The sequence below is a fragment of the Trachinotus anak genome, unplaced genomic scaffold (assembly GCF_046630095.1).
Source record: "Trachinotus anak isolate AG129_WGS33_773 ecotype Australia unplaced genomic scaffold, CSIRO_AGI_Tana_v1 ptg000025l, whole genome shotgun sequence".
Taxonomy (NCBI): domain Eukaryota; kingdom Metazoa; phylum Chordata; class Actinopteri; order Carangiformes; family Carangidae; genus Trachinotus; species Trachinotus anak.
Window position 1 is genome coordinate 7,659,654 of NW_027273876.1, and position 26,473 is coordinate 7,686,126.

Here is a 26,473-nt window from a genome sequence, read left to right on the forward strand (position 1 = left end):
GAACGTAGTTGCTGTCTGTTCAGTAGTAAGTGCACCTGAATGTATTCCTGTAGCACCTACTATATTTTTGTATTGCATTCAAGCCGTATGAAGGTGGTGGTGGTGGCAAGGTGGGCATGAGTGAGTTTAGCCAACAAAAATAGCTGGGTTAAAGGAGTATTCCACTGATTTAGTATTTCTCTTCTACAACATTGTTGGCCTACCAAAGAATTAAAACTGATGCAGCAGAACCAGAGAAGGAGAGTGAAGGACTGTACTGAGCATGCTCCATGGGCAAAAAAAATGGAGGCTTGAGGAAGCCCATGGAAACATGATGGACACTTTTTCAGCAAATGTGCTCAGGAGGAGCTGGGTGCAGAACTCAAAGATGCCAGCTACTCACTTGGATGAAAATTTCTCGCCCTGCTTCCCTCACCTGCATGTTCCTGCTCGGTCCACAGACTTTACATTGGGATATCATCATGCAAATAGAAATAGCTTTTCCAGGCCCAGGGAATGTACTAACAGAACCTCCATAGATTAAAAATCCATAATAGAAAAAATGACCACTGTTGGAGGTGTCCAGACAACAGTTTTTCTTTTATGAAATGTGAAAATTACTCTTTGGGCCACAGGAGATTTCTTTGTTGCAATACCAGGAGTGGCCACTGGGAAAAATTAGCAGCAAGGCTGAGTAGCTCTACCATATTCATCTTTCTTAATACATCCACGGTGCTCAGTGAGCATCTCTCATAGGAATGGCTGGGGCTCCGGCACCTTTGAACACAGTATTAATACTAATAATAATGGTCATCAGTCAGAACTGATGTTGCCTAAAGTAACACTGCTTTAGGAGCTACAAAAGGTATTTATATATTTTTCACTTATACAGTACTACTCCCCAAGATCTGTAAACAGATGTGTAAAATTAGTGGAATTACCCTTTAAGGACAAAAAAAGATTGTATCTTTGGTAAATGTTAAACGCCCTGTGTTGTTCTTCAGGTCACTTTTGTCTTTTTAAGAACTGAACCAAGAGCGCACTTTTTCACTCGCCTTACCCAAGTGTTGATGTGAGTGCCTCAACACAATCAATGAAAACGTTAATCGTGTTATAGTTGCTACTTGAGGGTATTGTACTGCAAGAGTGGATATTGTAGGGAAGGAAAATTCAATATGTTCATCCACCTTCAGTGGAAATTAATGGGGTATGGGCTGAGTTCCACTGACAGGATAGAAAAGTCCAAAGGTGCTGAGATATGGACAAATGCAATGATAGTTTTGTCTTTTTAATGTGATTTATTGGCAGTAGGACAGACAGAATGGTGCTAGCCTCATCCTTTGAATGCCAAATAGATTAAACATCAAGATATAAGATATTAGGTTAAGGTTTTCCGAGACTGCTGTGCTCATCATCTAACTTTAGGCTAATAACAATCATATTTTATCATACTATTCTTCATATATCCTTACATTTTGGCGGTTTGTATCTTTATTTTTCAAGACAAATCTTGTTAGTGTTGATCTTTAGGCAGAGTGACCATTTTTCAGAAGTATTTTTAAAATGTTATCAGTTAAGGTGAATACAGCCATTTTTTTTTTTTATTATTTTCGAAATTGCATTCCATCGTTTTTGTTCAGCTGGTACATTGGTGCTGAATAGCTTGTACAAATATCATTAGGGTCAGACTGTAATCACTGTTCGGTTTTGACACACACAACGTGGAATGAAAGAGATCAGCAATGCCCGGTCTGGAAAGAACCGCACGGCAGCAGCTGCCTCTGGGAGTTCAAACCAGACTTAACAAAACACATTTACAAAGAGGACAAAAATAAAGACATTTCATCCCGTCTTCATCCCATTTCAATGGAAGCAGTGAATCATTTAGCCATGAGGTCAGCATTCCCTCTTTCCTTAAGAAATCCCCAACATGATTTTATCAGACATCTTTTCCACCCTTTCTCACTAACAGGCCTGTGTAAGAGCCATTCTTTCTAATCTCATTTGACTATCCTGCTGGGTTCTTTGTAACATTTTAAACTGTTCCCATTATGCAGAAAACAGAGAGAGAAAAAAAAAAAAAAAAAACTCAGAGAAACTGTGTTCGAGCTGACAGTGGTGCTGTTCATAAAAATACTCCCTAACAGAGGGACTGTGGGGGGTCTCGCTCTGCTCAGAGACTCTTTGCTGCTTTTATTCCTCATGATTTAAATTGGGATGGATGTAGTTTCCTCCTGTCAATCCAGGTGGGAAGGAAACTAAAATATCACAAATCCTGAGATGGATGTTAACCTCAAAGACACAAATGAGTTTATTCTGGGGAATCTGCCTGACACCACTGAGTCATTTTTGACTCAACTACAAAATAAAAGCTTTTCAATTTGATTCATTATAGCTCCAATTTCAAGGACATATGAAACCTTGGACAACCCAACTTCAGAGACTATTTTGTGGTTCTTTGATCAAATTTAAAGGCTTAAAAATCCAGTAGTGTAGAGGGAAACTGCCACACTGAACGTGATTTGCTGGCCACCGATACTGTGTAGAGATGACACTGATCTGACACTGCCAAATGTTAGCACTTTGATCTTTGCCATGCCTTTTTTTTTGAGAAAGCAATACTGGAATGTGTGTGACGAGACAAGAAATTGAACGCTAGAGCCGAACTGAATTACCTGAGGTTCTGGTCCAAATATCTGGTGATTTAGTTCTCTGTAATTGGTTTGGTGAAAAAAAAAACTTGCACAAGGGTCTCAGGGACAAGCAACACACAGACCCACACTTTCTTCCCAATGTGTGTGAATGAAGCACACAAAATAAATTCGCAACTGTGCAGTTTTCTAAGCTCATAACACAGATAAAACAGACAAGACTGGCGACTATTTCGAATTTGTTTTCTTTTCAGTTAATTCCACTGGGCTTTAACAGAGACCGTGGCTGAGACAGGCCGTTGCTGAGAGGCATGTCTGACTGCAGACATGGGGACCTGCTGCAGGCGGGGAGACTTATATGCTCTGGATGACTTGCTGAAGAGACCACCAGCCATTACACGAATCACCTCATCACCATCATCATCAGCGTCTTACTAGTTGGCCGCAAAAATTCATATTGCGAGAAGATGAAATTCTTGAAAATCTATAACCTCCCTTGGGCTACTTGTTTATTGCAATAAACCAAAGGAGATCCACTGGCAATAATGGATGCTGGCGGCTTTTGAAACTAGCATGTGGAAAACAGCAGCTTCATGAGAGCCATCCCAGCACTCTTGATGATGATGATGACGACGACGATGATGAGATGGCATGAAACAAAATATTCCCCATCCACCTCTCCCAGACGGAATGCAGCTACACCACAGTCAAACTTTGATCGGTGTAGCTGCTGAATGGATGTGTCAGGATGAATCATCTCCCACATCCCCGGTCCACATGCATCTATCTCCCTGCTGGACTTCATCAAGATAGAGTTGGGGGTTGGTGTCTGTCTGCTGCTGAAACACCAACAGATAAACACACCACACTCTCAAATGAATGTGAGATTATTGAGCTGTGCTTTCCCTGGTAATTGCTGTGCATTCAGTTTTATTTCTTTGGCTAGGAGGCAAGTACCTTGGTATTGTCTGAAATCTCTAATATCGAGCTCCTGCAGTTTCACTGTAGATGCCAGCAACTCACTGCAAAGTTAAAGCAGAGCAGAGAAAACCTAACAAACATATAGGCATAATACTGCCTCCTATAAATCCTTCTTTGCCAGAGAGCAGCAGCTGTCTAGCTGTCTCGGTGGCCTCTTTCCCCTCCCCCACTGTCACCCCCCCTTTAACCAACCCCTCTGTATGCGCTGTGAGAAAAAAGCTCTACAATAATCCAGTGATGGTCCACTCGAGGCTTGGGCAATAAAGGGTTTATGGTGTTCTTGTATTTACTTAGTTCCTACAGAGATCTATATTGCCTCTGGTGCAGGAGCTGAAGATGAGATCAGTAATTGCTGAGCCTAAAGGGTCAGTTCATCAAACATAGAAAAGACATTTTCTCATATATAATGGGCATGCAGATAGCTTTAGTTGAGTTTACCTGTTTTTTGTGTCTGGGGTTTCTGTCCTCAAAGCACAATGGATGTGAATGTAACTTGTGTGACGCTTATAGCTTTAAAAAAAATGACATTAAAAGAGAGGCTGGCATTACTCTATGTTTTTCTTATGGTCAACAAATCTTATGAAAAGACCAAAACCAAAAAATGCGAAAGTCTGGCTCTTGAATCTTTCCGACCTCTCCAGCCTGTCTGGATTCCCTGGATAAATCCCATAAAAACAACCATCAATGTGTTCATCACAGTTAGTCAGTTACTTTCCTACTGACTGTGGCTCTCAGTCCTGAGCCCACTGGTGTCTACTGAGCATGTAAATCTTAATATCCTGTTTCATTACAGTTTTGTTTTTGAATGAAACTAAATAATAACAAATGAAATCCCATTCATCTCAATTATATTGGGACGGAGTCAGAAATCTGAAACTGATATCTAAAAACCTGACCAAATGAAACCAGAAATGCATGCTTGACTGGATACCATTAAGGGCAAGTGGGAAAATATGATCTTTTTCGATTTGAGCGAACTGTCCCTTTAAATGTGTTTATTACCATTATATTATACTAGATGTAGTTGTCCTGTTTGTATAGAGACTATAGGCCACCAGTTCTTATTGGTTGCTCCCTACCCTTTTGCTCCCCTTCACCCCTCACCCTTACCACCCCAAAAGTAGGCAGGTAGAGAGAGAGAGAGAGAGAGAGAAAGAGAGAGAGAGAGAGCTGACTCCCACCGTTCACATCGGGGAGACAGAGGGAAGCAGTAGCTGTCACTGCGCAGAGAGTCTACAACTTGTTCACATGTAACCACCGGCGAAGGGAAGAAAACTAAAAAAATAATAATAATAATAATTACACGGATTTACAAATGCCATTAATCCCGTGGCCGGCGGCCGGAATGGACACATACGAGCCGGCTATGAGAAGTTGTTTGATCCGAGTGGTCGTGTGAGCGCTGCCGGCTCCAGCAAGAAACTCATGGTAGGTTTTATCATTTCACACAGTGTGATTTCTCCACGCTGGCTAGCCGTGTGCATTTGTGGGCGCATTTATTTCCTGTTTTCTTTTTTGTTGTTGCGAAACGTGACATGGCCCCGGTCTGCTCCGTGTCGCTGAAGTTCATGCCCTGGGCTTTCAGGCTGCACGACTGGGTGTCTTTGGAGCGAGTGGGTGCAGAAATGGAAAAGTTTTTTTTGGGGGGTGATTTGACTGCGTGTGTATGTGTGTGTATGCTCTGTATAAAAGCGGGAGACATCGCCAATATAACGGGCTCCTTTCAGCGGAGCGGCTCCCGCTGCCCGTAGAGAATGAATGGGTCACTATGTATTCTGATCAAACTCCAGAGTTGACTCAGTTTTCCTCGGTTTTCAGTGAGAGAGCTGCTTCTGCTTCTGCTTGTAGAATTAACAACACGGAGACTTGCAAGTCATGGAGGTTACCAATCAAATCAATCAATATCGGAACAATCTAATCACCGCTGGTTCTATGAGGGAATGCATTTATTCTAAATGGTCCTGAGTCATTTATCTTCTTGGCATTTTCTTTGTGACCGAAATGCAGAAATGTTTGGCTTCCATTCATGAGATGCGTTGTTAGGGCTCTTCAGCCGTGAGAGCCAAAACAAAAGGATTTCCTGCTGACCAATAGGAGCACAGGAAGCCTCAGGAGGGATGGAGTGGTCCTCTCTTCTCTTTGTCCTACCTGAGACACCAAACAGACCACAGACTGCTGGGAGGCAAATGGGAGACTGACTGGGAATATTGGCCAAACAAGATACAAGTGTCATTTTCTTTTCTTTTTGTCTTGTTCTCTTCTTTTGATGAAATTCTGCCTGGTTACACACACACACACACACACACACATCTCATAGTTCCTATTCAGATAATATGAAGACTAGTGTGTTGAAGCTCCGTGGAGCCACTGAAGCACCTGCCACTTAAACTTCCCACAGTTCACTTCACACCACAACATCCTCCACTGCCTCCCAGCAGTTCACAAACCAGGGCTTTCTCACCAGGCTCAGCTGCATACAAATGCATCTCAAGACATAAACACCTACATCTACTGTATGCGGCTGCACTATGGATTCGTGTGAGAGCTGATAAGTTTTTGGTTAATTGTAGAAACGTGCCCTCAGGCTGCATCCCATCACTGTAACGTCCCCCCGACTTCCCCTCTTCACTTTCAAGTTGAGTAAGTTAATGTGCAGAGCAATACAAGGGGTTTTTAATTACTGCACTTCAGCTTTTCAGTCAAGCACATGGTTGCTGCTTGCCAGCACCCTCGGCATAAGGATTTCAAAACAGAAAAATGAACTTGATCTGAGGGAAATAAAAAATTTTTTAAAAAAAAGCGTGATGAAAATGCACAAGTGGTGGGAATTTGTACCAGAGCAGGAGCACTGGATTAGTTAATCGATTAGTGGAAATTAATCAACAATGTAAATGTCTGATCTACATATTGTCTGGGTCCAGCTTCTGAAATGTGAGGGTTTGCTGCTGATCTCTGATTTGCATCATTGTAAACTGAATATTTTGGGCGTTCTAAGTGGACAAAACAAGCAATTTGAAGAGGTCACTCGTGGGCGGTGTGTAGGAACTTGTGATGGGCATTTGTCACTGACTTGTTCTGTTGGTTTTACAGATAATGAGAAACAATAATTACATTCAGCCCTAAAGAGGACTTAAAGTATGAAGCACATTTTCCATAGTGATGCACGCATAATGTTAACATGGCTAGACGTGTGCACCCTGTGAGCGTGCCATGTTAGAGTGTGCAGCTATTTCCTTGCAAGTTGACACAGAGTGTGTGGGAAGCTGAGACGTAGGTGTCGTAAATGTGGTGGGGATCCTCTCCCTCACTGCACTATATTATTATGCAGCGAGTGGGATGCATGATTGGAATAATTTAAATGCCACGACTGGGTGTAGTGAGCATGGCCTCTCGCAAGCAAGCTGTGTTTGAGCCCGTTTTTATCTCCCCCACCGCAGCTTTCTGTGGAGTGACTGAAGCACTTTGATGAATTACTCTGTCCGAGATAAGTTGAGCTATAATATTTCTGGCTGATTGCTGTTGATTTAGATGCAGCGTTGACTTGGGTCTTTGTAGCGGCTTGATGAAGCATTCATTTAAAGGCACTAGGAAAATAAACAATGAATCACACAGCCACACATTGTCAAATCTCCATGTGAAGCAGGGCTTTGTGCGACATGAAAGAGAGCAGGCGAAAAGAGACAGAACTATGAATGAATCATGTTCATGTCATAACTTCTATCAGTAATGAAAAAGAAAGATGTTAGAGTTTTTCCAAAAAGACTTTGATTACATGTAAATGTGATCTCACGAGGAAGCGTGGCTTTTAGGAGACAATTTCCATCATTGGTTTTCATTAGCGATTCCAGTGATAATGCCTCTCTCAGTAATAGACCAGCTGTAGACTCTTAATTATTGCAATACAGACAAGGAGGGGGATGTCTTTGTTATTGAAATCTTTGCAGAAGATTTCTCAGGGGAAGGTTATTCAGTTTAAATGGCCTTTTTAAGGCCACTTCATCATGAAAACTGCGGAGAATTTGGCAGCATACACGCACTGAACTGTTTCCCTTTTCAGATACATGGATTTAAGGTCATTAGACGCTGACAGTGATAAAACGTATCGCCATGTTTGGGCAAATGAAGAGACACCGACTGGATTAGTGGAAGTTCAAATGTAACAAATGTTTTTTTTGTTTTTTGGGGGGAAGGGGGGCTTTTGGGAATTAGCTGGCATTATTTGACCATCTTGTACCCATGTTGTTACAGGATGTTTTTGTGTAGTTTGCAAAACATGCACAGTGCATTTTGTGCAGCAGAGCAGTTTTTATTAGCAGGGACACTCAGGGTACAAATGAAGACTTTCTTGTGATTTGTTCTGCATTTAATGTCACATAGATTTAACACACTGGTGCTCTTGTTTATTCACAGTTTTAATTTCCAAAAAGGAGAATGCCGTCTTTATTGCAGTCCATAAATCTTAGGAAACGTGCTGATTTGCATCTAGATTCATATTCTGTCAAGGCCCTGGCTGCGTTACGCTTCATCAAAATTAACGAGAAATCAGAAGCAATGATAAACATTGTGCTGCATGACCTGACTCGCTGCCAACTTCCTTTTGCTCCACATTTGCTTAATTTGTTTTTTTGTGTGAACACAGGGTTGTCTGGGACATTTTGCACCAGACAGGGCAATTGACTGTCCCAGAGCCTCAGTGTCTCACCCCCCTGACTAGTCCTTTAGATACCCTGCCTTCCCTCATTTTCCTGGTGACTCACACATTCTGGCCTTGCTCTGATAACTCTGACACCTTTTTTTTTCCTTGTTTGGGTTACATCTCCTTTTTCAGCCTGTGAGCCTGAAGCAGCACTCTGTGTTTCTCAAATGAAGCATTTGACCTCTCTTTTAGGGGTCCTTTATTTTAGTCACTGTTGCAGAAAGCTCAGTGTCAAATATGTACCAGGGGCCACTGTGTGCAGCTCGACAAGGCTCCTCTGGGGCACAGGCCACACAGACTGTCCAAATGGACCCTCAGCATATATGAACATATTAACACCCAACAAGGTCAGCCAACTGAAATGATGTCCTCTTGATTTTGTGGCTACACTCAGAATGGGCCCTTTCCTTTCTTTTACCCGTCACATTAAAACAAAAAACACACTTTCATAAATTGCACTTGAGGGCATTAAGCAATTTTGTTAGTATTTGTTTTGAAAATTGACCTCAGATAGTCACCATAGTCCCTCAGTGCTTATAAATTATTCATTAGTGTTGGGACAATTAGTCAAGTAATCAACAGAAATGTGAAAATCTGCAGTTTTCCTCCATTTTATTATCACTGTAAATTGCATCCTTTTAAGTTTTTAACTGCGGCTGGGCAATTAACATGAAAAAGTATCAAACAGACATTTAGAACATCTCACCGACTTCATCTTGCTCATGTCAATTAATACTTTCCCCAGTTATTACGTTCATGACCTGTCCCCTTAAAAAAATACCACACTAATACGTTTTGGTTTCAAAATGTATCACTGTTTCTACATTTACGCCTGGAACCCAGTATTCAAGCCCTTAAAATGGAGACTTTTGGAAAACGCAGCTGGTTCCGTTTCACTTGAGAAACCTCCTGATTGGGTCTTTTTTGGGCGTTTAATGAGCATTCTTAATGTTTGGCATTCTACAGAATAGTTAATTTTGTGGTGGGGAAAAAAAAAAAAAGAAAATCAATAATTTTTGGTTACAGTTCTGTTATATGAGGGTTATCATTGATGGATAACGAAGTGAATACTGCACATGCTGAACCGACTACAGTGGATTTATACATCTCTCATCAGTATGCAGTTAGAGGGTTTGCATCAACACAAACAAACCGGCCTGTCAGCTGCTGTTTTGTTCTGTGTCTATTTAAATAGTTAAGTCTTAGGCTATTCAGCAGCCTATCAAAAAGATGTCAACTCTTTAAAGATGCCATCTTTAGCTTCCCACCTGTCATCTGTAACCCTTTGTTGCATGAATGTTTCATAAACTCATGTTTTTGTGAGCTTACATCTAAATGACTCCTGTTTTCGACTGAATGATCTGTACAGACGACAGTATCCGGCTGCTTTCCGGCTGTGCTGGACTTTGAAAATAACGGTGCGTGCAGGCTCCCAGTGATGGATTGATCCTCCAATGAAGTTATGTTATGTATTGCTGATGAGAGTAGTGGATCACCTAGCAGGATTTATGTGGCTGTGGAGGAGCAGCCACTCCAGAAGATGCTGTCTGTCTGAAGCAGCCGTCTGAGGCCATTTGTCATTGTGACTGATGGGCTTCTAGTGATTAAGCTAACATGCTGACAGACATTAATCTGCTCTATCTCGTGAATGACTTGCATGGTTCTCTTCTTCAATGTTATTGGGTCTGGTAAACAAAGGGAAGAATCATTTTAACAGCATGCAGTCACACTGAGACACATGGGACATTAATAAATCCCTTTATAAAAAAGTTACACGTAACAATCTGCATGTAAATTCAACCCACATATGCTACATGAGCCATTTCTCAAGGACACTTTACTCCAATAGCACGAGACCCTGTGTGTAACATCACCATGATGGTGGGACTTTGGAGTGCTGAGTAAGAAGGTAAATCTGGCATCCCGGAGTTGCTGTGTGCAGTTGCCAAGTTGGGGGTCATTGCTTGTATTAATGATGCATGGGAAACTAAACTGGCTTTTATTTCCCTCACCATCTGTAGCCAGTTGTGCCATATAGATGGGATTCTGGCGAGCGAGGACAGCCCCCTTATGCAGCTACTGGTTTGATTTATGGGACTGTGTGCTATGGGGGATAATATTACTTATGCAAAGAAAATTGTATGTTTACAATTTTGTTAAGATCTCTATTTATTGTGAGCTTACTGGTTTAAACAAGAGATTTTCAAATTGCGAGGCATACCTGCCCAGGGGGCCCAAGGAAGAGCTGAAAAGGGTAGTGGGGGCAAAGGGAGAGATGTAAGATAAAGCAATGCAGCGTGAGGTGAAAGGCAATTATGGTACTTTAAACCCTAGGTGCCCAATTTTGCCAAATTTGTGTCAACTTTCATACTACTCCTGAGGCATATCGCCATAAAATTTTAAACATACAGACATGTTACGCATATTTTTAGATCCAGGAGAACTGATGATTTCTGAGGATCATTGGCTCTGATGTCCATTGCAAATTTGCTTCAATAAATCTGCTTAGAAATCATAGACAAAAAAAAAAACACTCACTATCACTCCAGAACTTGCCTGAGAATCATCACATTTTCACATTTTGTTCAGTATCAAAGGAGTCCAGTGATATTTATCTGTACATCCATGCTGGGAACAGGAGCTCCTATAGTTAATTCTGCAAACTTTAATCGCAGCAATTTGCCAAAATGTAACCAACTGTCTCAATTTGTCTAAAGGGGCCCACAGTGTCTTACTGCTGCAAGAAGCTCCTTCAGGGACGAGGTTAGTAAAGATGGTTTGGCATACAGAGTGTAATTTGCATCCCGCCTCCTACCAGCAGTCAACATTGGATTCCATCAGCCATGACCATAATCGTTCTCTAACCAAAAGTACTTTTAGAAAACGTTCACAGTTTGGAATGAAAAGTTTGGAAGACACTGATATACAACTGCTTTCCTTGTTTTGATATGAAAACATGTTGGTAAATGACTCAAAAGATTTTCTGAAAAGAAAGAAATAATCTAGCAGCACATCCCCAGTTCGACTCCTGCCGGGCCAGACCATTTACTGCATGTGACTCCCTTACTCTCTACACGGATTCCCTGTCTTCCTCACTGCTGTTGTGCAATAAAGAAATGAAATGAAAAAATAAGGTGGGGGAGCCCTATCAAACCTGGTACTAAAGTAAAAGCAGACATAAGTTTTTGGTTATTTTGTATTACTGGAAAATTTCCACACATGACTTTTGAAATCTATATTTACCCCACCACTGGGTCATGGATGCTTTCATGTGTTGTCATGGAATCCCTCAGTTGAGGCTTATTATTTTAGGTTAGGTTAGCAGAAAGACCCAGTATTAGTGGTCGAGTGTGTGTGTGTGAGTGAGAGTGAGTGTGTGTGTGTGTGTGTGTGTGTGTGTATGTGTCTCCAGTATCTGTCTTCCAGATGTCACTCTAATGGCCCTCAGGAAAGACCTGTGGGGACCTCAACAATGTACAGCATTGCAGAGAGGGTTGTTCATTTTCCCAATTACCTCCGGCAACTCTTTTTAAATGAGCAACTGTGAAACTTTTCAATACCACAGCCATTCCTCTGTACTGTGCTGTCTGTGTTTTTTGTTTTTTTTTGAATGACCTAAAAACCATTGAGATTGTTCATAATAATTTCACACAGCTGACCGCTTTTCTGTAGAAGTACAATTTCTGTTTCCTCCATCTTCCAAGTAATGTCACTGAATGTGTGGTTGAGGTCGTGATCATCAGCACAAACAGCAGCGGCCCTGGAGCTCATTTAACCCTAACAAGAGCTCTGGTAAACAACAAACTCACATTCACTTGCCACCTAGCCGTACGTCTGTCTGAGTTCAAAGGTCAGCATCGAGTTCCGTTTACCAGACAGCCTTGAAATGTCAAGCAGAAGCGTCAGACGCACCTGCAGGGTTGTTAGCATTTTTCAGGCTTTTTTTCTTGGCAGCGAAGAGACACACTCCAACCTGGCCAGGGTCACTAGGAATTTGTACAAATGTTGTTTTCATCGATGCAGCTATCATTTTGTGGGACAATCCCTGCCAAGTTCATTTGGAGCTTTGGAGTTTTATATCTGTGCAGGCAGCCGCAGCCAGTATGAACCTTTTGGCGAACTTCAGACATTTTTTACACACACTGCAAGATGGATGTGCTGTTGTAGTTAAAACACCTCCACCTCTTCCTCCATTTATCAGGATGTGGCCAAGCAGGTAGAATTGTGATTAAACTGTTTCTACTTCCAAAGCATACTGAACGGGACAGATGTATTATTCTGATTTATGCTAAACCTGACACTCTAATTACAGTGTAAGTGATCCCTCTGTTAAAAAGGTGGAACATATTGGCAACCTTAAAAATGAAGATACTGTATAAATTAATCGTATTAAAAGGAGACCTCTTTATTCTCGCCCTTAATTTTTTCTGCCTGTCTCTTAAGCCTTGAGAATATGTCCAAGCCTTCATTATCGTGGAGTCACAGAATGTAGCAGGGAGAAGATAAAGCACAGCATCTTATAAGATGAAAATCCACAGGCCAAGTTAATATTATGGATCCGCTGGGATGCCCTTGAGTAGCCTCCCTGAAACTGTCTGCATCAGGCTCGCTCTCGAGCAACGGAGCAGTGAGCCAACATACTCGGTAATAGCGGAACGTTTTGTTAATTCACGTTTACTTGGCAGTCATAGGCCAACACTCAATCCGCGCACATATCCCTATCTGGCAGGAGGCTCGGCACAGTTAGAGATAAAGCTCTGAGTGTTAACTAGGTGTGAAGCGCTACTGCACAGGATTACTACACGTCTCCTGGAGAACCTTACAAAAGCGTGGAATTAGAGGCAAAACAGGAAGCTGTTCTGAAAACATCACAGCCTCGGGAGCTTCTGCTCTTCCTAATTAGCACGCAGGCAGAAGTCACAGACTGAAACAAGTCAGTCAAATTATTAAAGACTACGCTTTTCCATTACCTGAGTGGAGATGGCACCTTGCAGGGCGCCAACGGTATCCAAGTTGTATCTGCAGAGAAAAGAATGAATCCTTTGTGAATCCTCACAACTGCAGGATTTGAGAAAGATGTCGTTTTTTGTTTTATTTGGGTGGCTACCCTGGTTTTCCTTCAGCCTTAAGTGAGCACGTTTATTTGATGCAAGTTGAGAAAAAGCAGCTCAACTGTAAAGAAAGTTTCTGTCAAGCCTCATTTGATTTAACAAATGAGCTCTTCTTTGGTTTCCATACTTGGCCGTCTAGTCCTTAAAGACTTCAGATTATATGAGTCCAGGGTACCATCACCATCTTCATCTGTCTACTGTGTGACTCCTGAAGGTTATAAAACGCATGTATCTACTGAGAACAATGTATTACAAGTAACATGACACATCCCAAGTGTCTCATTCATTCTGTAGTGATAAATGAAAGACTAATAACACCTCTACAAATCACAAAGCCGTCAATCAATCTTTGTGTTAACCTAGTGATACACAATGCAGAATTTTATATAATCACACAGTTGGGTGCTAACAAGCTGAAAAGTGTTTGCTAATTAGGCTTAAGTGTGATAGATGTAAAACTATTCCATTATGATTTAATTAAATTCCCCAAGCTGGAGCCAGTATAATTGAGTATAATTTCAGTGCTGTCCAAGTGGTTTGTCTGCATGTTTAAAGACATTTTTAAAACCTTTTCATAACCATTTATTTATAACCACCTAAATTCTAAGGAGGTTGAGACTGATATCAGAATAGGTAGAAATAATTCTGCTTAACAGAATTAGGTTAATTGTTGACCCCAATTTTTGTGTTTGTGCTTGTGGATGATCGGCCAAATGTTTGTTGAATGTCTTTGGCCACTGAGACATTTATGTTCACTGTTAAAGCCTTCTGTTGGGAACATACATCCTGAGCACTCAGATCTATGTTCTGAATTTCACAACTTTATTCGCTCTCATGATAGTCCCATTGTGTTTACCAAAATATCTACTGTATTTATGTGTTGCACAGATGTGCCATAAAGCGAGATTTTAGTAGTGGTTTACCGACTTGTAAGTGATTCCAGAACATAGAACAGTGTTTACAGATGTGTCCAACAAATGTCAAGGGCACCACTGGGCAACAACATGTGGATGGAAAAATACCCTAAGACTGTGATATTGTTTTCAGTGTAAATATAGTCTTAAAACTCCTACCCACAACATTTTTTCAGTGTTTTTCATACCGGTGTTAAGGTTTTCCCCTAAATTTTCTGTGAGCCGATTTGGATTGGAGCCATTTATGCTGCTCCATGGGCTCAGAGGCATTCCACTGGAAACAGTTAACATTCCCATTGGATTAATTACCAACTGCTTTTCCCCCAGGTCTGTCTGCGTCTTGTCAAAATGGAAGATTAACAGTAGATTGAACTTTGGTCCACATGTAGAGAGCCTGCCTGTCAGGTCTCGTAAAGAGAGCACGGAGGCGAGCAGGAGCAGGTGACGGTGTGGAACAAATGAAGAGGTGACTGTCTGAAGGAAGGAAGTGGTCAGATTACTTGCAGCATCAGCAGTGGTTTTCAGTGTTGTCTTCAGTGTGTGTATCACTTATTCCCTTAGAAAAAAAAAATATTTATGGTTGACACTTGCCCGTTCTAGTTTCAGTGTTTGTGGCAAGCCTTGTTTTTCATCCACCTTCCAGAAAAACAGATATGTTGCCGAGCTGCTGATGGTGCTCGATATAAATGTTACAGGCTGCAATTGCCACCCACATTACTGGCGATTTAGAACACGAGAGATGGACCTCAAGGGGACTGAGAAACCGACTGGCACATCTTTCACAAATCCCCAAAACATCCGAGCCTCCTACACAGCACTGAGCGTCCACGAATTGAAGTGGTGTTTCTCAACTTCTGGCCCACTTTGCATTTTTGTTTTTTTCTACAGATTACAACACATTTCCTCTGTCAGTCATCATTCTGAAACTCTGTCTTTGCTATGCCTTTTATTTCAACCTACATCCCAAACCCACTCCCAAAGACTGATTCAAATTTCACTAACAAAGAACATCTAGAGCAACATCCGCTGACATAAAACGCCAGACAAAAGATAAAATGGAGGAACTGAGTTAAAGTGACTGGAAGATCACTGCTAGAAAGATCTCTAAAAAAAAAGTCTCCAACTGCAGGAACAGCATGAAAATGCACACAAGGATGTCTCCAGAATTATTTGAATTCAGTGGGGTATAAAATTTAGTTAAATAATAAGTTACACACACATCACATTTAAGTTCACCCTGATAAATTATTCATTGCAAGCTGATGTGCGAACACAGCACTGTTTTGCATATGCACCTCAAATTTGAAGCCGTTTCATTCACACAAGAAATCCTTGATTGTTTATTGTGTGAAAAGATGCAGCTCTTCAAATGTAATTGCCATCTTTTATTCATAATTTGATGTAAAGTAGGTTCTCATTAAAGAGGAGATAGATGAACTTTCACCTTTCCTCTTATCTTTGAATTAAAATTTTTGGTCCCAATTTAGCCTCATTGTATGCGTTCTCTGTAGAGACCAGAACACTCCATGCTCTTCACAACATATCCATTTACAGGATCAATAATTTAAATGGCCTCCATTGTTTTTCTGCACTTTTTAATGACACCATCATAAGCACTTACCCACCTCAGAAAGAGCCCAGGCTGTGGGAGGCTGCCAGTGAAATTAAAATAATGAATAAAAGATAAGATGGAAGAAAGTGCTGAACTGGGACTCCGCCTGAGATCCCAGCTGAGCAGCAGTTATGAATCCAGGGCAGAGGTCACGTTTCTCACCCTCCACTGCAGTGACAGTGTCTGAGGACTGTGTTGATAATTTGACCCGGCGGCTCCTTGGTCAGGTCACGGTCAGTTCCTGGTGTCTCTGGTCTCCTTCGGGGGGGGGGGGGCTTCCTGCCTGACTTCCTGGAGATTAAATTCTGATCTCTTGGTCAACAGTGTGTGTGATCTGGGGGAATGTGATGGATGTCTTCTCCCTGGGTAATATGATCCATGAATCCACTCTGAGTCACGGTGAATACTGATCTTTCTCTTGGTTGCTTGTGTTACATGGTTATGATTTACATTATTGGATTGGGCTGCAGCCCCTGGGGGGGGGGGCATTTGACAGGTCATACGGCTCCTGCTTGCTCTATTATCAGTGGGCTTTGTGGTACATTGTACAGATGTAGCACAATTCAGTCCTACTTCCAGATGTTACCCTTGTACTCCCAAACCACTGTAAGCATTAATTTCACGCCTCAGTAGCTTGCTTTGGTTCTCGCTTCATTTACTCCCAGCAATGATGCTTTTTCTAATTGACTTCATTTATTTACATAGATAGTTCATAGTTAGGGCTTATTTATCATGTATTTACTATCGGTATTTATTTTGATGATTAGAATGGGATTTCAATAAGTCAATAATACAAATCCCTGGATGTAAATCAGGTTTCAAACACACCAGCACAAGCACCAACTCCATTCTACTACTTGAGGCGTGTGCAGTGTGAAATCAGATCACCGTCGCAATTGTTTTTGACTGACTTCTTTTATTAAAACAGAGTGACTTTGTTTGGTTGTGTGCTAGACTGAAACGCTTGCCGCTCCTCTGTTGTATTTCTGACAGAGTGGCTGCTTATAAAGTGACTGTTGTGGTGTAAAATCACACTTGTTGTCACCACGGTTACCACAGGTGTCAGCAAATAAATCAGTGCTGAAATCTTAAAAAGGTTACAGCTTGTACCTACAGTTAAAAACTATTTGAAAGAATGAGTAAATCGTCAAAGTAAGCTCTGGTTCCTGTAAGATCCCCTGGCAAATTAAAACAACCTACTGGTGGAAGCAGAGTCAGGGTGATCAGCAGCTATATTTCAACAAATCATGAGGTTGCTTCAGTGTCACATGTCAGGCCGAGTCTCACAGCTGTTATCACCCTTGCAGCGGCCTCGTGCTGAACTTTAATTATTGTGAGTGGCCTGGTGGAAAAACATTTTTCTCCAGCTGACACAGAGATGACACCCCCTTTGTTCTTCCCTCTGACTGCCTCTGTCTCTTGCCCCGACAGCACTTCCTGTGTTGTTGCTGGACTTCGCCCACAATCCACTTCCCAACTCTTGGAGATGTGAGGAGGTCACAGTGGTGAGGATGAGCAGATGGTTTCTCAGAGATGGATATACAGTAAATGCATGTTTAAAGCCCTTCGGCCAGTTTTATCTTTTACAGACAACTCATCAGTCATTTGTGGTGAAAAAAAAAAAAAACCAACACATGTGAAACTGCCTGAGTCTGCAGGCAGTGTTGACATTCGGCTTAAAGTCTGAACTGCGCCATTAGATATTTTTGCTCTATTCCTCTTTTTTTTTTTTTTTTGTTTTGTTTTTGTTTTCTTTTGCTTATCTTATTTGCTTTGGAGGATCTGAAAGTGTTCCCAAAGGGGAAACAGCTTGACGATGTTTTGTAGAGGGGCTTGTTCCTTAATGACAAACCATTTCTTCACTGTGACGGCGGATGGTTGAAATCAGCTTGTGAGAGTAGGTCGACAGCACTCCTGGGTAGCTGCACACAAAGACTCAGTGGACAGAATGTGCTGTTCTATTCTCAAGGTCCTCCAAGTCTCTTCATCGCAGGGTTTTCAGTCCACTACCTCATTTTGTGCTCGTGTTTTATATTCCCCCACTCCTTGAATGAAGCAAAAGTACCTGCCCTGCTTGCTTGCTTGCTTTGTCTCTTTGCTCCTGCTCTGTGGTTGTGAAGGCGGGCTAGCAGCAGATTGTTGTTTATGCTGTGCACCTTCAACTTCATCTTTTTTTTCTTTTTTTTTTCACTACTATCAGCGATGATACTCTGTCTTCAAGTAAATTCTATGTTTCTGGCAACATGGGGAGGCAACAATACTGTATGACTTTACACACATGCACAATGAATCAGAGATAATCACTTGTTTACATTGCCTTCTTGTTTATCAGTCCGTATTACATAACCCACTTTGTGCCTTGTGCTAGTACTGGATACTGCGCAGCCGAGAGAGTGTGAGTATGCATCCTCTTTTTGTCCACTGACATCTTCATTTCACTTCTCCATCGTCCAAACTTCTCTGATTTAACTCATGACTACAACTGGATACGAAGTGAAAAATTCATATTTGAAGATTTAACCATTTTTCCATTTACTCTTCGTGGTTATATGGATCAAGATTGCTTGAGCTTATCAACTCGCCTCATACAGCATTCCACTGTATCCCAGTCTCCAACAAAACCTTTGATCTGCCTGTTGCTCCTGTAGATAGGTGAAGTATAAGCTGTCATGCAAAGTAAACAGCACTGGATGATAAGAGATGCTCTGACATTAAGGAAGACCCCCTTCCTCTGGTTCTCTGAGGGCGGACATACATACTGGGGCAAATTGTCTTACAGAATGTCTTCAAGAGTTTGCGGCACTATTTTTCAAAGAGAAAACATGCAGGAAACTTTGGATTTCTGCTGTAAATGAGTTAGGGTTATGCCCAATAGAGAAAAGGCCTTTTAATCTTCTCCAGCCGTCGAAGATGAAGACAACAACACAGGGAGGTCTGTGAGGATAACCAAGATATTGTAACTATTTTATGTGATGTGGAGCAGTGTTCTCTGCAGCATGAGAGAGAGCTGGCTCTTTTGGTTTGAATCAAAACAAAAAGGGGCATTACAGGGGACCATCAGCAGGCCATGCAATTAATTTTCTCCATTTGAAATACCAGAGAGCCGAGGAAGTAGGACATTGTGCTCTCCACTGCACAGACTCCTTCTCCAGCCAGGTATAATAATCATTCATCGCTGTCGTTTGAGGAATGAATGACGAAAAGGGCCGTGGAGTGTTTTTGTCATTCCTATATTGCAAGAGCATTTATTATGGAATATGACCACAGTTGATGGACAATATAGGAAAAACTGAACAATATTTCTACCCTACCTTGTCTGTTGTGTGTCACTACTTGGCCCCTTTTTGTCTTCAATCAATCAATGCCAAAGAAAGCACACTTTCATATTCACAGCGTGAGGAAAGCTGTAATATAACTCTGAAATTTGATTTACTACAGCAAATAGCTTAATAATGGTTAACAACAATAGATTTAAACTGGTGCTTCTATTAAGCACAACAAAAGATAATCTGTCCATCTACACCGCAGCTCTTCACACAAATAATCAATCACGCTGTACAGGCAGCGGTAAACACAAAGAAAAGAATTGTTAGGCGAAGAAGAAAAGGTACACAAGAGAGCAGCAATTAGCTGCCAGTGTGTGAGACTGGCTGGCTTTTTCAGAGCAGAGATGGACAGCTAGGAGCGGGATATACAGCAGACTTGACGAAAAAAAAAAAATCTGCTCAATTGCCTGTTTTACTGGTTTATCTTTGAATGACAGGGTAGACAGCTGTCTCCTGTTTAAATGGCGTTTTTTCCTTACCACTGTCACCAAGTGCTCGCTCTTGGGGGGAATGTTGTCTTGAGTTTTAGCTAGCTCGGTCTGCATCCATGTTTGTTGTGCTCTGAAGTCCCGTTTGATTGCACAAGTTTCTGTAAAATCCCGAAACCCTAGAATCACCACTCTGACATCATTAAATATGAGTCAGACTAAGTGTGTGGTCCTGTGTCTTGGCTCAATTGCCTGTTGTGTGTATTTTTAGGATTAAACTATTTTTAAAAAATTGGTTAAAGCTGTTATGTCTGGTCTCCTATGTTTTTTAAAATCAGTTAAGATTTGTAAATCCCCTTGAGTATACTAAGCCTAAATACTCACTTCTACATTTCCATGATCTTCATCAAAAACAAATATTGACCAATATATCATATCCAGTTTTCTAAAAAAAATTCAGTATCGGTCAGGCTCTAACAGAAATACAAATCCTATTGCGATTATTTAAAGTAAAAAGAAAAAGCACATTATGCCAGAGAAGGAGATACACTAGCCAAAGGGATATTTCACAACCTGGCAACCCAAATGTTTAGTGCTCACTACTGATCTTTGAGCATGTTGGAGGTGTGGGAATAAATGTGGCAAACATCCGTCTTCGGTGAGGAAAATGTTCAAATCCACATGTCAGCCTAAAAAGGTGGATGATGCAACCTTGAGTCCTCTTTGTCCACTGCCCTGCAGCCATATTTCTTGTCAAGTTAAGCTATTTCATCATATTTGATGGACAGAGGCAACATATTTGCTTTATGAATAGAGCAGGTCTGTCAAGCTGCCAGTCGCCCACTGCTACACTTAGCTGACTGATTGATTCAGATGCGAGTTCCCTTGAGAGTGACATTCTCTTGTCAATGACACAGTCTTTTTTCTCAGTTCCTATGCTCTCGTTTTACCTCCCTCCATCTTTCAGTCTCATGCCCTCATCTTCCTTCCTCCTTGCTATGCTTAATAGCCTTGAGCACGAGCAGCACCCCATTGACTTCGCTTGATGAAGGACGCAGACAGTCAATAAGTGCTAATGGCATGACGACTACAGATGAGCGCGTATGCTCATCAATAGCAAACAGTGGGCTTGTTACCAAAGTATAATCCTGAAAATGTCATTCTACTTTTAGCACTGTGATTACACATACACGCTAGAACTGGACATCTGACCTGCAGTAATTACATTTTTTCTTAAAAGCAAACCTCTTCGTTTTTCTTAAGCTTTCATTGCTTTGGAAAGTTTGAGAATTAGAATATTTAAATAACAAGACATACATGCTTTTTTCTGGTGAACTTCATGCAAGAGAAGCACTGATACACCATCTACGATGTGTGGGCAAACGTTAATTGAAGTAGCAATCGTAATTTAAAATCCATTACTCTCACTCTCATATTTCTTTTCCGTAAAGTGATAAAAATAATCCTGCTGCAGAAGATAGGTTCATTTTCTGGCTGAAAGCAAAAAACATTAATATCTGACTCTAGTTTCAGCTTTATTCTTAGATGTTCTCTTTTTTCACAGACCGAAGTTGCAGTCGGACAAACTTTCTTGAGGGCTAGAAATCTTTTCAGAGCGGGGCTTGTTGTTTTTTTTTTTTCTCCACCTGTGTCCTGGAGAGGCATTTGCTGAAGGCTCAGCTGAGGGTAAATGACACTTCTTGGACAGGTAGGCCAGTGCTCTCCGGCCTCCCTCTTATCAGCTCTGCCACAAGCTCCACGAACACAGAGTCGTGCAAAGGGTGTGTGCGATGGGTGGCGGTGGTGGTCGGCGGGTGGGTGTGGGGCAGACAATATCAGCAGCGGTGAGAAGCAGCGATGACTCACTTCCATAGAGCCCTTATCTTATGATGTATGCGAGCTGGAACTGTTGCAGGTATAACATACATCAACCTCACGGCTGTATGCATGTGCAGTTTCAAGTGTGAGGGTGTGAAACATTACCGGAGGCTTCAGCTAGTTTCCCAGACATCGAACTCATCTTTTCAAAAGCGCCCTAGACCCTCAGCTCTGTTGGCTTTTTGTCATTATGCTATATTGTATTTCACTGCCACCATGTTGGCTCAGCTCCAGACACAAAGAAAGCCTCAAGGATAAAACTAGACGTTGCTGCTGCAGGTGCATTATCATTAAAGATCCCCAATTCTTTCACCCCTTAGACATTGGCCCTTCTTTTATCTGTGGGCGACTGTTGATCCATGTGACTTCACAGTGAGGAATACCATTTTCTGATAATATAATCCCTTCTCCAGCCCAAACCGGGTATCTCTTATATTCGTGTCTCTCCCCAGGAGAGTCTGACATGCAGCCCGGTAGTTACTAGGCTGAATGCATCCCTCGTCCTTATCGCTCCCTCCATATTGTGACTGCAACACACAGGGAGGATGGCGAGATGGACTGTGAGGTTGGGGAGGGTGTCGCTATGCTATCCGATTAAAACAGGAAACGTAAGAGGAAGTCAGTGAAATCATTTAACCTTGCATAATGTGATTTTTTTTTTTTTTTTTTTTGCAGTTATTAGTCACAGGGAAAATTACTGTGACATTTCGAAGTCAATTCCCATTTAAAGGATGACTTGTTAGTTCTCATAAGCAGTTTGTCTAAGTTGTCAATATTTAGAGCAGACACTGTTTCTCTCCGTTGCCAATTTCTTTTTCTTTGTACAGCCTGAGGTTATATTACAACAGCTGCATGATCATTTAACTGCGTTCACAAAGCAGCTTTGAGATCACTTTGAGACTAAGGGATGTGATGACGAGTTCTTGAGGTATAAACGTACAGTGAAACTAAAATGAAAAAAAAAAAAATCCTGACCTTGGTGGCTAGTTCCCAAAGGAAGCAGATACGAAATGCAAGTCAGCACTTAAACAGGATGTGAATGTCTATTCTTTGCCACAGTGTTGCATCAGTGGAAGTTCTGTGGTATCTGATCCCTCTTACAGCTAGTGTAGTCGTGGGCACCTCAGCTACACAGTAAAGCGTAGATGGTGACAAAGAGTTATTTCAAAGATTTCTTGGAAGTTGCTGCATCAGCCCAGACATGACAGCAGGTCATCTCTCTTATTTCTCTTTTCGCCTTCTTTTTTTACTCTTACCAGGAAAGTGTCAGTGGATGAGGTGGGCTGTTCTCCACAACCCATCATGGACATCAGCTGTTGGCCCCATCTCAAAACCTCCTCTCTGGCTTGCTCCTGCTCCATAACGCCTCCCCGCGTCTGAGCCGACACTTGGGACCCTGCCGACACCATGACGCAGATGGACTACAAATACAGCCTGCTGGGCTCAGCAGTTGACGACTACCGCAAGAGGCCGTTGCTCCTACAGGTGGATGACACGCCCATGAACCTGTTTGCAGTCCTGGAGGTGAAACGGGAACTACCGAGGCGCTGGAGCACCCTGGGCTGCTTTCGCAAAATCCGTCTCTACAGCTTCCTCTTCGGCCTGGCCGTCACGTTCCTCATCATGGCTTCGTATATTCTGACAGGAGACAAGAAGGGCCTCCTCCTAACCCCTTCCCCTTACCACATCAGCAGCCTGGTCAGTCCAGGACCCTTTGCCTTCAACCTCTCCTCAGTCAAGGACTATGCACATATCAAACTAGTGGTCAAGTCCATCACATCCAAGGTGGAGTTCCGCAGCAGTCGACAGATCCCGGAGTTTAAAGCACTCGTTAAGAGTGAGCCACATGTGAGTACCCAAAACACACTGTACATCTGCCTTATTTCTCATTTAATATATTCAAATAATCTTAAGGATGCAAATCCTATCAAAAATATAAATGTATTATCAGATTGATTGTTTAATGAATACCTCAGTGTTTTTTAGTGTAAACGTTATCTCTCTCTTCTTTTTTTAATCATAATAATACAAACTTGGCCCAGCATGATATTGATCTCTATTTTAATTGACAATCACAGACGTGTCCCAAGGCGTAATTAAATGCTTAGTGAAAAGGTGATTCAAATCAGTATTCGTGTCTACATGTTTTCTACACAGGGTTCAATACAGCAACGCTGGTGCAATTCCCCAACGGCTGCAGTTTCTAATTTAATTAATAAAGAGATAAACCTGCTCTGAAAACCTTGTATAACACTTCATGTCACAGCAGTTAATTGCATATATGTCTCCACCAAATTTTTTTCTGAGGGGATTTAAAGCTCAAAGTCATCCCACAGTCATCAAACACATTGGCCCCCGTGGCTTTCTCGTAGTGTCCGTCTCACCTCAAAGCCTGGTTCAATTAATTGTTAATCCTAATGATAATGGCTTGTGCCAGGGCTATTTGAAACACAACTAATTTCTTACTGAACAGGCTAATGAATAGGAGAGTGTGACCGTGGGACAATCAATACCACATCTGTGGATGGATCTGGCATTAATTGTCTTCCTCAAAGTAGCTGTGTCTCACAAGCAGCGGGCGAGTCGTGGCAACATGGGCCTCTGTTGTGTTTGATCATCAAAAACCCACTTTTGAGTTAATTTAGAAATGTGAGTTGGAAACGTTGTCTCACTTCTACACTTCAATATGAAACAGTTTTACTCCCCCAGTGCAGGCTGCATGTATGTTTATTTGCTATCAGAAAGCATGAGGATAGATTATGGCTGGACGATATGACTTCAAATCAATATCACGATTATTTCAAACGTTTACCTCGATTATGACTAATGAGCGATTACGTTGGCGCCTATCGGTCTCTCTTGTTTTTTCGAGCCATGCACTCTTCATACTCGGTAATGCGATTGTGTTCCAAGTGATTAAACTAAGTGCTAGTTTTACCTTTGGTCGCTACCAATGTTGCATTCACCACCAGCAGTCATGACTGATAAGACCTAATCAAAGTCTCTGTTTCTACTACAACTCAATGGTGGAGTTTTCAAACTAAAATGGGACCAGCAGTGTTTGAAAAGTGCTTGAAAACTCTGGAGTAGTGTGGATGCCAGGTGTGAGTGTAGCACAAACCTAAAATGTATTAGTGTGGATTTAGCCTGAGGCTCAGTGTTTGCCAGCTTCGCTTTGGGTGAACGCTGACCAACATTACTTGGACAGGATGGAAGCACTGACTGAAAACGGGGTATTTTTTTAAGGGCACAGTTCATGAACACATGCATTGGGGAAAGTATTAAATTAACCGACAGGAGCAAGACTGAGTCGATGAGAGGTTCCAAATGTCCGTTGTGATACTTTTCCAGTTAATTGCCCGGCCCTAGGACAGATTTGCTTTTTATTTTGGATTTTTTGCTTGAGCACTTTCGATTTGAAATGAAACAATTACACTATAAAGGATGAAGTGTTGAGGGTGTGTACATCCATCCTGGGCAAACAATGAAGGACCTGTATCCCTATTATTAAGGGCAGTGTATCAGCAGTTGGATCTCACTGGTCATTTGTTTGAAATGCTGAAGACCAGACTGAAGATAAAAAGTCCCCCAAAACAAGGAGAAGGGGAGGCCAGGCAGAGAATCAGCAGGGTTGATGTCTCTTGAATGCAGCCTTCAGACACACGCTGAATTTCTTAAACATGAAAAACATGTTTTCAGATCACATGCTGTGTAGTCAGTTTCTAAATGCTGTATGACCACACAGTATGTGGATGTATATGTGTACTCAGTTGTGTCAATGGGCCTATGTATCTAAAACCAATTTATTTATCCCCATCATCGGTGTGTACTTTGATCCCACACAGTTGGTGTTTGCCTGCACCTGCCAAAACATTGGCCCACACACAAGAAAGTTTTTAAATTGTTCTCTAAACAAACCCCTTCCTTTACTGTATCCGTGAAACGACTGGACTGCATTTATCTTACACTGTGCAGTCTTAGCAATGATAATCTCAAGAGGCTTTGCCTGGAATGTTTATAACTTGTTTTTTGGGAAGTATGTTGACTCAGCAGCTTGACTCAGCTGCCTTTCTTTGCCTTTACAGATGTTTTCAGTTATCCCCCGCAAATTCCTGCCTGGTGTCAAGAACCCCTGCTGGTATGAGGAATACACTGGGAATATCACTTCGGACCCATACAGGACAAATTTGTATGCGCGCTACTCGAAGCGCTTCCGGACTGTGTTTCAGCACTTGAGGAACACTTTCCGAGAGCACTTGTTTCACCGTGACGGGAAACTCTACCGCATGCGGTGCCTTCCTTATTTCTATATCATTGGCCAGCCAAAGTGCGGCACAACGGACCTGTATGACAGACTGAGGCTGCATCCAGATGTCAAGTTCACCACTTTCAAAGAGCCACACTGGTGGACCCGCAAGAGGTTTGGTGAGTAAAGAAAACTACAATCTGCAGTGGTGGAGGCCTCCAGGCCAGTATACAATAATGAGACAGAGCCCAAGAGTATTAGAAGTGTGAAATGTGACTCTCTGCAGTATATCATTTTGGCAGAGCCATACCTGAGGGAGCTTTAGAAAAGCACTCAGTGAAAAACGTTTGAAGGGGTCTCATCCTCAAAGACAGGCCTGGTCTGTTTCACAAACGTGATTAAATGTATGTCCTGTATTCGTACTGTCATCATATTGTTCAGATGTGTGGATTGTGGTCACTAAATATCATAACTTTTATACACTTTTGTAGTTAATTGGGTGGTAAGTCCTTAGGGTATTGACTGACAAACTTTGCATTGTAATAACAGATTTTCCGACATCACATTTACCAAAAACTGTTACCACAATGTCTTTTTAGGTGGAACTAGCTGGATGTGAGCCCTGAATGTGATGTGAATTAAGTATCTCTG

General features: G+C 41.8%; 1 protein-coding gene across 1 annotated transcript in view; it reads left to right on the forward strand.

Moving 5' to 3' along the window:
- Positions 1-4,797: 4,797 nt before the first annotated feature.
- Positions 4,798-26,473, forward strand: part of LOC139608542 (carbohydrate sulfotransferase 15-like) — a 32,361-nt gene continuing 10,685 nt past the window's right edge. The window contains exons 1-3 of the mRNA XM_071462424.1: positions 4,798-5,039; positions 22,836-23,424; positions 25,662-26,001. Coding sequence (XP_071318525.1) covers positions 22,984-23,424; positions 25,662-26,001 — 781 coding nt within the window. The 5' untranslated portion in view covers positions 4,798-5,039; positions 22,836-22,983. The remainder of the gene's footprint in view (positions 5,040-22,835; positions 23,425-25,661; positions 26,002-26,473) is intronic.